At 38.1% G+C, this 10,414-nt stretch overlaps 1 protein-coding gene across 1 annotated transcript; it reads right to left on the bottom strand.

Annotated features, from left to right (window-relative positions):
• Positions 1 to 5,866: 5,866 nt before the first annotated feature.
• Positions 5,867 to 6,485, bottom strand: LOC130843965 (outer dense fiber protein 2-like). The gene has a single exon (XM_057719911.1). It carries the CDS (start codon positions 6,483 to 6,485, stop codon positions 6,093 to 6,095), a length of 393 nt encoding a protein of 130 aa, XP_057575894.1. The 3' UTR covers positions 5,867 to 6,092.
• Between the last annotated feature and the right edge of the window lie 3,929 nt (positions 6,486 to 10,414).

The raw sequence follows: 10,414 nt of genomic DNA, 5'->3' as shown, positions 1-10,414 counted from the left end.
GTAAGTGATGTTACGCTACCCATAGGCCTCTTCACTAGAATCCATCTTAGCTAAGAGATGTCTGCTCACACATGGGAGAACCCTGAGATACACCAAATACAGACTTAGAACCAGGCAAAGCAAGGTGATTGGCCAAAGGAAACCCAGAAGAAATGTCCCATAAAAGTGATTCAAACTACCACAAGGGCTCAACTCTCTCTCTGAGCCCGCCCATGTGTCTATCCACACATACTCTTTTTCCTACTAATAAATACTTCACTTGTTTCACTAATTTCTGTCTCTATGGGGAAATTCATTTCTATACAGCTGACGGGCCAGGGCCTTGTCACTGGCCACCGGTCCCTGGTGGTCTAGTAGCTCGGATTCAGCACTCTCACTGCCACTGCCTGACTTTAATCTCTGGCTGAGAACCAAAATCCTGCTTCAAGCCGCTGCAGGCTGAGGTCACCTGAGATCAAAAGTAGCAAATAAGATCATCTATTGAGATATAGCTATCTCTATCCAGAAATATTTTAATTAGCTTTATCAGATATTACAAAATAGTAAATAATTTTTTTGTTATTTTACAGATGGGATATAATCTTTACTCTTTGTCCAATATTTATAAAACTACAAATCAAAAAGCACGCACCTGGGGTTGAGCCAAGTGGAGACTAGATTTCTAAACAAAACCTAGTATACAAAAAGAAACGTCTCCAAACCCCTAAATATCAGGAGTCATTGTTCTACTCTTGAACACAAACACCCAATGATACCAAGATCCAAGGCCTTCAGACTGGCAGGAAAATATAGCATATTCTCCCTAACATTAGCAGCTATTGAAAATAATCATCCTTCACATTCAATTGTTAATCAGGTTTTGTGCAGTACGTTTAAAAACTTCCTTGGAGAAGCACTTAGTCTGCATGACAAAATATCTCAGGACAGAGTGTGTGTGTGTGTGTGTGTGTGTGTGTGTATGTAAATTTCTTACTGAAATCTGACCCAGAGTTCCTGAAGCCAATAAAGCTCACTTGACTTTTTAAAAATTTGAACTTCAGCTTCAAGCTTTCCACTCTTAAATAAAAGGCATCGGAGAAAATATTCAGCACCACCACTGTAACAAAGAAAGATGAGAGGTGTCCATGGTGAGAAAAGGGAGCATGAGACACCCCAAGAGTGCTCCAAGAGACAAATTCAGGAAGCAGATAACTAGAAAACATGCACAACTGCTAAGCAGACCTGACCAGGGTATTATCTCTGCTTGTAACAGACTGTTAAACATAAACTGCCAATCAGCCCTTGGTTTATGAAATCAGGAAGGTGCACCATATTTCTATTGTGCAAGTTTAAAACACTTAATAGGTATATTTGTTTTGGAATGAATAAATGAACAAAATAATGTGTTTGTGAGTGTGTACGCGCACTCCCGGGCTTGCTGAGTGTCAGGTGGAATTCCAGTGCCCAGCAAGGAGAGGGACTGCCTGACTGTCTTCAGAGAACAGACTATAGACATGCACTCAGCTTTGGGCTCCTTCCAAGCAACCTGGCCAATTTCCCAGTACAGATGGTGGCCAAATAATCTCCTGAGAGAAATATCTAATGTTTTTGGACAATCCTTAGTCTCTCTCAAATCCCCTGAGCACCATATTTTCATAGACTGAATTAGCAAAAAGAATTTCCCGTACCATAAAAGGACTGTTAGACTAATAAAATGCTGTTGCATGACCTATACATAGATCCTAGATAGTGTAGTCTGGTCATTAATGGCCTGCATTTGAGAATTCAAAATACTTACATGAGAATAACTGCTCCACCACATACCAAATGCATAATTTGGGAAAAAGAAGTTAAACTTTCAGAGACAGATTTCCCTCTGCCATAATAACAGCCTATCTCAAAGTTTATTGGAGGAACTCAATGAAATAAAGAAAATAAATGTCAGAACATTGTCTGCTACATAGCAAATGCTCAATAAATATTAGCTGCTTAGAATGTGTGTTTTAAAAAGGGAGGAAATCTTGTCAGTGTGTTTGTGAATATGTTTACTTGTATATGCAAAGACTACCTCTGGAAGGATAATGTCAGTTGCCCTCAATGAAGAGAAACTGGTAGCTGGGAAAGGGGAACTAGGAAGAATTTTTTCATTGTATAGCCTTTTGTTTCTCTTGAAATTTTAGCCACTTGGAATTATCACCTTTTAAAAAATCATAAAATTTACATGTAGCAAATAGGAGCTTCTATTAATTTTACTCACTTCTAAGCATAGCACATATGATGCATTTCTCTATAATGTGGTGTCACACATTAAATTAAGAAGTAACCCACATGCCTAGTTGGAAGAGGACTCATATTTCCCTCCTTTTTATCTAGCCTAATGCATTTCCCAAAATTATTTGTTCCTATTTGCTCTCTGCTTAGCCACTGATTAAATATATAGGCAGTCCTGGCTTCACATTGTTCCAAATGTATGAATTTCAGTTAATACAGTTTAGTTAAATAAATAACAACAGTCCCTCCACAAAATGGTTCAAATTTCTGTTACCATGGTATATATTTAGTGTGAGTAAATTGCATGAAGAAGAGACTGTTCTTTCTCTTCTTCGCTACTAGTTCTTTGTCTGCAAACCACTACATAAACAGCAGATGCACATCATGATCAGCTACCAGTCACCGCAACTCTTCTAAGGTCTGTTGGTGACTGGTCACTGTGCATCTGGTATTCACTTTACTTTTAGACAGTAAAGCACATGGTTATATTGCCTCTTTGTCTCTCAGTGACAAACCCAGGTAACACTTTATAATACTGAATAATCTGAAGAGAGAATTAGTCAAGATATGAAAATGCAAGAAAGAAGTGAAAAGCAATACTGCTAGAAGTGAAAGTGGATATTATTAGAATTCATTGACCTAAATGAGCACTTACTACGAAAAAAATTAAGATATCCCAGAGAAGTGACACCAGCCAAAAGCTTCACATTAAAAGAACTCTTGGAGTTATGTCACAACATTCAAAGTGCAAAAGATAAAATTTTGGAAATGAATCCAAATTTTGAAAGGAGTATGACAATACCAAGACATGAAAAAAGAATCTTGCTGCGTATGCTAAGTTACATTATAAGAGGAAAAAGGCAAACACTGATCAAACTACACTTGACACTTTTTTTAAAGAAATAAAACACTTCAATTCTCAATGTGTCTAGTGTTTTAAATCTCAGAGTATTAAATAAATACTCGATTTATCTTTTTTTTAAATTTCCCTTTACTTTTATAACCAACATAACGGAGTAGTTAATGTTTTGCCAAAAACATGTTTAAAGGTCATATAACAATCACCATTTTTCCCAATGATTATTAAGATCACTTTGCATGGTTTCAACCTGCAAGATCATTTTTACAGCCCTGCACTACCTTGTAAAACAAGAATTATCTGTATATTCACCAAAGCACAACAAAACTGATTTCTCTGATACGAATGTCATTCTAAAACAATTTTTTCTGATCTTTGTCAGCCATTTCATCCATTTAGTAAGTATCTTGGAATTATTATAGATAGTAAAATAGGAACCAATTTATTGTGAATTCAAGGCAACTAGAAATAGACAGTGCTCTTATTTAAAGTTTAATAACAGTAAGTAATATTAACATTGTATTGTATGATTTATAAAGTATCTTTACACAAATTAACTTATTTCCCATGCCACTGTCTGTCACCCATCATCAGACTCCTCTATGGTGTTGCGTTGCTCTTGGGATAAAGACAAAAGTATTTAATTTGGCATGGCTGGCCCTGTGCAGTCTGCCTTTGTAACTTCACATCGCGCCTCTTTGCTCTCGCTACCCTAGCTGCACTGGCATTATTTTAGTCTCTAGATTCACCATGCACACTCCTGCCACAGATTCTTGCCAGGTTGCTCCATTTGTTTCCTTCCCCTTTTCATCTACCTGCCTCCTACTTCATCTCCAATTCTGCAATTGTCACTTATTCATGGAAGAGATCTTCTGTCTGCCCCTCCAGAGCTGCTTTCTGCTCTTCTCCACCTTTGTCCATTCTAACAAGGACAAAACAACACGCTCACCTTCCCTGTGGTCAAAGCAAGGTACTTGTTCTCCTGGCTCCCTCTTTTCAATGTCACTGCAGGTTTGCAGCAGCTCTCCACAGAAGCAACGCCTCCTGTGAGGAAGGCAGCTCCCTTTACTTAGCCACTCTGTCTCCAGGCTCTAACAAGCCCCTCTAACTCTTGCTGTATCAGGCCTGGGGTGGAAATGTCCAACACTTGCCCTACTCCCCCACCACTTCTTTATAAGTAGCTGCTTTATTATATTCTCTTCAAATTACCTTATTTGACTGTGCCCTGTGTTTCCTGTCAGGATCCTGAACTATGATCTTGTTCCTGCTTCTTTCTCCAACATTTTTTTTTTTTGAAGCAATATAAACATTTTTCATTTTTCACAAAATCTCTGGACTTTTTGTAATACAATATTTTACAATGAAAAACAACATTTTTGGGAGAATTCCAGCAATGGACCCGAAGAGAGGTGTTTCCCACACCAGCATTACAAACAGCAGAACCCTGCACGGAGGAGGTTTTCATTAGTTTGACAAATTGTCTAGTGTTTTTTTAGGAAGATTTTCATACATTCTATGAAAGTTCAAGTCCGTTTACATTAAGGGTGTGAAAACAGGGTTGGTTTTGTGGCAATGGTAGCTGGTAGTAGTAAATTCAAGGACCTTCCTTGGCAAAATTAAAAGCTGGAAATAAAATGTAAAAACAAAAAAAACAAAAAAAAACCATTAAAAGCTAGAAACTACAAATGTCTCCCAAAAGGGGTGGGGGGGGGGCCGTCAGGGTGGGGTTTCTGGTGGTGAAATCCAGATGTCTGGGTGGGACCCATTGCTTTTGAAGACACGGGGGAATTCTCTAGAGTTCCGGACCTGGGTTAAAGTGGCTGAGAGAGGACTAGACTGGAGCACCCACAGGCCAACATCAGCTAGAATGGAAAGGTCAGGGTTTAGCATAGTGCACCAAATTTGTTCTCTCTGAAGAATTTGTTCTTCTTTCTTTTAAATATGGGAAAATGTGAAGAGAACAAAAATAGCCCATAATCTTATCATTCAGAAAGCAATTAACATTTAAACAATAGTAATGCATACACATCCCATCTTCCTAACAGCTAAAGTGGTCTGCCGACACACACTGAGCAATGCCTTCCAGTGTGTCTCCTCCAGTCCTTTCACAGGATTGTAAGTGAAAGCACACAAAGGTGAAAGCCAACCTGGCCAAAGTGAAATGAAGAGTCTAATGGTCCATGCACTAAGTCCTTTAACAACTGGCTCTCCTGCAGCATTTTACTGAATCATTTTTAGAAGAGGGCTGGGGTAGGTAAAGGAAATCATCCAATGGAGCCTTAAATATTGATTATAAAAGCAACAACTTCATAAAACAAAACACATATTTCAAGAATAAATGCATTCCACAGATACAAACCTGGCAAAGAAAAAAATCAATGAGATTGGCATTGTACTTTTACAAGGCCAACTGAACATAAGCCCTCAAGTATCTATTGCGAAGTGCATGAGGGCAAGTGGCCTCAAGAAAACTTGGCCATAAGAGGTTTCCACCGGGCTTGGGAGGGGAGCACCTTGGGGAAAACACCGTACCCATGAAATAAGGAAAACAGCGAGTGAACATGAGGAGTGGTGAGGACCTCTGGCTAACAGCTCCTGCTGGTTCAGGCTAGGGAAAACCCAAGAGAGAGAATCCTGAAAACAAGGGGACTGGAGGGAAAGTCCAGTGCAAACATTCTCTTGGGAAAAGAATGAGCAAAGTTACGGTGAGTTTAAATCTGACCCTAATTGTAGTAGATTTAAGGCCTGTCAGGGTAATTAAAAACTTTCATCAAGCGATGCTATCAGAGAGGAGAAAACTAAGTGGGTTCTGCTTCATCCCCTGCTGCTTTAGGCACTTTTCTAGAGCTAGGAGCTAAGACAAGATCCTGAACATATTTCATCACGGGAAGAGAGAGGAAAACCAACAAGCTTTCCAGGTGCGGCTTAGCAACGCCTCAGTTCCCACGGCATCCATCCGAGTGCCTAGCCTGAGAGTGGCGGCTTAGGCAGGGGGAGACCGGGAGCGGATGGGAGAGCTGGTCAGGTAGGAAGTGTAGGGACCATCCCCAAACACGCTGGCATAGGATGACTTGAGGAACTGGACATAGTTCTGCATGCTGCGGTTGGTGCTCTCCGACTGCTCCAGGCGGTCTTTCAGGTCTTGCAGGCGGCTCTGGTAGCGGTGGTCAGCATCGTCCCGGCTCCTCCGCAGCTGGCTGAGTTCGGTCTTGGTCCTGCTCAGCTGGGTCTCAAGGTCCAGGATTTTGTTCTGGGCTGCCCGCTCCTTGGAGGCTGCGTGCTCCTTGGTTTGTTCCACCTGCCTCCTGGCATCTTCAATGGCACTCTCCAACTGCCTCGCGAGGGTCCCACATTCCCGTGTTTTCTCCTCCAACATGGTCTCCTAAGACTTATGCCCTCATCCCAATCCATACAGTTTACAGTCTCGACTGCAATATACTGGACTGTTTACAGCTCCCTGAGGGTGCCCTTTCTACACTTAGATCATCTTCCTTGTTATTCACCTGCTCCCAGTATCCACCCCACAATTCAGAAGTATTCTCTTCCTGAAAGCTTTGACATCCTCAGCCTGCAACCTTCTGGTTTGATTGGTCATTTGAGTTCCCATAACATTCTAACTGCCTATACCACAGCCTTTATCATTCTGTGATTGGCTTTATTCATTTGTCTTTCCTACAAGGCTCAGAATCACTAAGTCTGTAGTAGTCCCCCAGGGCCTAATAAACTGCCTGGCATATGATAGCTATTCAATAAATGAATACTACAAAGCTGTATATAAAATCTATCTAAAATAGTTCAGAGCCTTACTATAATACATCAAGGCACAGTAAATTATCGACATGTTTATCTCTTTTCCCAAGACAATTTTTTTCTCCAAATATAGCATCTTAGTAAGAATACATTTACCATAGCCAAAATACTGCAATAAGTGTACAGAGTGATGTAACTTTCTTCATCAGACATTCATTCCTTCTGAAATTAAAATCTTTAGGCTTACTTCTCAATCCTTCTTTACTGAGCATTTTATCCCTTCAGTGTTGTCAAAGAAAATACGGTACATTGAAAAGCAAAGATGACCCAGAAAATTGGGTCAAGAGAGGTTTTGGAAGGCTTTTCCAGGTAAAACATTATGAATTTTTCATAGCATTGCTACTCCCATACCACTTGCAGTATTGATGCACTTTTACCACTTGTTTAAATGCTTTTGTTAAAGTTATTTTTCTCTTTTCTTGTATGGCTACCTCTTCCTCTCTTCTTCCCCATTCAACCATATTATTCTTCACTCTATTCTTTAGAGAATGTTCTGGTGTGCCAACTAAATTTCCTTACTTCTTTCAGGACTAAAGCGCTTATTCCTTCTGTTGCTGGGAATGTTGACAGTTGAAGCTCACAGCTGAATCCTCCTTTCTAAGGATTATCTTCAGCTGAGCAGAGCTGTAGCTACCTGGGGGCAGTCCACAACCAATGACTAGTCAGTGTGGAGGCTTAGGAGGCAGGAAGGCAAATAGAGAATGTAGAGCAAAATGACTCCCTTGCTCCAGTTAGGAATGACCATGCAGGACCATCCGAGGTCCAGAGGTCACCATGGGATTAGCTGAGCTGCTGCTGTGATTGTGTCACAGCCCGGTCCCTCTCCCAGCTTAATCTCCTTTCCTTCATTTCCCTTCAATTGTTGACCCCGGGAGCATTCCTCCATAAACTTCTTGCATGCCAATCTCTATCTCAGAGTCTGCTTTCTGGGGAAGCCATGAGATCCCTCAAGAAGGAGCTCATGTAAATAAGGTAATATGAATTCTTCCATGTTTCCTTCCATGACTATTTAATCATACACAAACATATCTGGGCCTATAAATATACATATGTATCATAAATATGTAAGATTTTTGTTTTTTTAAAATGATCTTATTATAAATTCCTTTATTTTCCCATTTAGCAATATCTATATAATTTCCTGTAGGCAATTTATATAGCTTCATAGCTTTAGTTCATTCTTTCAGCAGCTAAATAATATTCCAAGGTATAGACATACCAGAATATATTCATTCATCTTTTGATGGGCACTCACCTTCTTACAGTATTATTTTATTTTGGCTTCCATGAACAATGCTGCAGTAAATATTATTGTACATATGCCCAAATAGACTGGTACTTCTATTTCTGTAGGATAGATTTCTAAAGGAGGTGCTAGGTTCAGGAGTATGTATATACTTTTTCCAAACATATATTGCCAGATTTATTTTCAAAACTCTATAAAATTCACACTAATGCAGAGGATAACTTACTAAGTGATTCTATATATCTCACTTTGATATACTTCTTTCTTGCCCTCTAACATAGCCAAGTGATTTCATATGAACTTTCTTTTTCTGGGTGAAAATATAGAAAGGTCCCCCAAACAGCTTTTTAACAACTAATGAAACATGGAAAATATCTTTTTTTTTTAAAATTTTTATTGGAGTATAGTTGATTTACAATATTGTGTTACTTTCACGTATACAACAGAGTGAATCAGTTATACACATACATATATCCACTCTTTTTTTAGATTCTTTTTCCATATGAAAATATCTTTTTAAAAGCAAAAGTACCACTTTCAATATAGGCAAGTCTAGCTTTTTTTAAGTTAGTGTTAAAACAGAGTTAGAGGTTATCAGTCTACTTAATTTTATCTGAAACAATTTCTTTTTTTATTCACTCTTTTAAAATCCGTAGAATGCATTCAACCTCTTTTCCTCCAGGAATTGGTATTCGAAAGTGTCTATATGTGTTCAAAAGTCAATGATAACCAGTAAGACTTAGAACGAGAGATTTCTCAGGATCCTGGAAATAAATGTTGGTTTTTAAAAGCAAAAAACAACATACAACTTACCATATTCAAATTTTAAATGCACTCAGGTGCAAGATTAAATAAAAGTTACCATCCATGATTTCAAAAGCAAACCATTATGGAAATTAAAAAAAAATAAAACGATAAAAATGTTAAGTTCTTAAGTGTATTTCTCATGACATAAAATAAAATGTACATTACACAAACCTCAGTTTGAAAATGTGTTGTGATTTGCAAGGAAAACAGTTTTCCTCTTTGTTTTAGCTAAATTAGAAGTTAATGAACTGACTATTCCAGTGTAGCATCAACGTAAATAAATACAAATCAACGACGAGAGTTAATCAAATTGAGTTGAACAATACATTTTCCCAAGTAAATTTTGCACAAAACCACAAGCCGAGGAGTAATTATTTTTATGCATGGGCGCTTGGCATTTTCAACTTGAAAAAACATTTTTGTCAAGTAAAGTCAATGCTATTTGTAAGCTCAACCTAATGGCTGCTAATGTTAGGACACCATCTTGTGGATAAGGCATCTAACTTGGAAACCTGTCTATTTTAAATTATTTACAAACCAAAAGGTAAAAAAATGTTCTGAGTATCACAGAAATTAATCCATAGCTTCACCTTTATTTTATTAGCATGTGTACATAAGGAAAAGGTTAGGAAAAGAATACTGAATAATTTTTACCAAAAGAGCCTTTTTCAGTTGTGTTATGTTTCAAAATAGCCTTTAGAAAAGCATTTTAAGGGAAAAATTTTCCAAAGAATTAATGAAATCCATATTAGTGGAGGTAACTTTTCATTTAATATTATAATTTAGTACCAAACACTTTTTTTTTAAGTTACAGACTAATTGCACACGAATTGTTCCTGGGTTTCATATGCTCAATATCGATAAGGATATATGAGGTATATGAGTATCTCAAATATCAAATTTGTTTTCTCTTTAAAATGTATTAAAACTTCCATTAACCTCTCTAAAATTAAAAAAAATCTTTAATACTTATAGGAATACTGATACATTAGGGCTTTATAAAAGAGAAATAGATTAGCAGAACACAATACAACATCTGGAGGGCTGGGGACTACCTCTGGAACCAATCGGCCACCCACCTTGGATACATCAATTTACTTACTATGTCTTAGTTATCGCAGCTGTCAAAAGGAATAATGGCAGCTTAACCAAACAATATTTGCAAAGATATAAAACAGTATATGTACAATTTCTGAGTCTACCATAATATAGGAAATGAAAAGAGAAATGGATCTGATTTTATTCCTGGTTCCAATCCCTGACCTCTGAAACAACTGGTTTCTTCAGCACTTCTTAAAATTTTGTCAATCATCCCTATACGCTCCCAACACATTTTCTTTTTTTCTTTTCTTAAGGTTTTTTGAGCGGGGTCTATTACTTGCAATAAACCAGCTTGGCCAACACACCAGCCATGTGAGTTGGGGAAAGCAATTATACCCACT

Source organism: Hippopotamus amphibius, chromosome 1 (genome assembly GCF_030028045.1).
Source record: "Hippopotamus amphibius kiboko isolate mHipAmp2 chromosome 1, mHipAmp2.hap2, whole genome shotgun sequence".
Taxonomy (NCBI): Eukaryota; Metazoa; Chordata; class Mammalia; order Artiodactyla; family Hippopotamidae; genus Hippopotamus; species Hippopotamus amphibius.
Note: the sequence above shows the minus strand (reverse complement) of the source record. Positions and strands in the feature narration are given on the sequence as shown.

Coding starts and splice junctions, on each gene's coding strand:
- LOC130843965 (XM_057719911.1), bottom strand. CDS start 6,485: ATGTTGGAGGAGAAAACACGGGAATGTGGGACCCTCGCGAGGCAGTTG.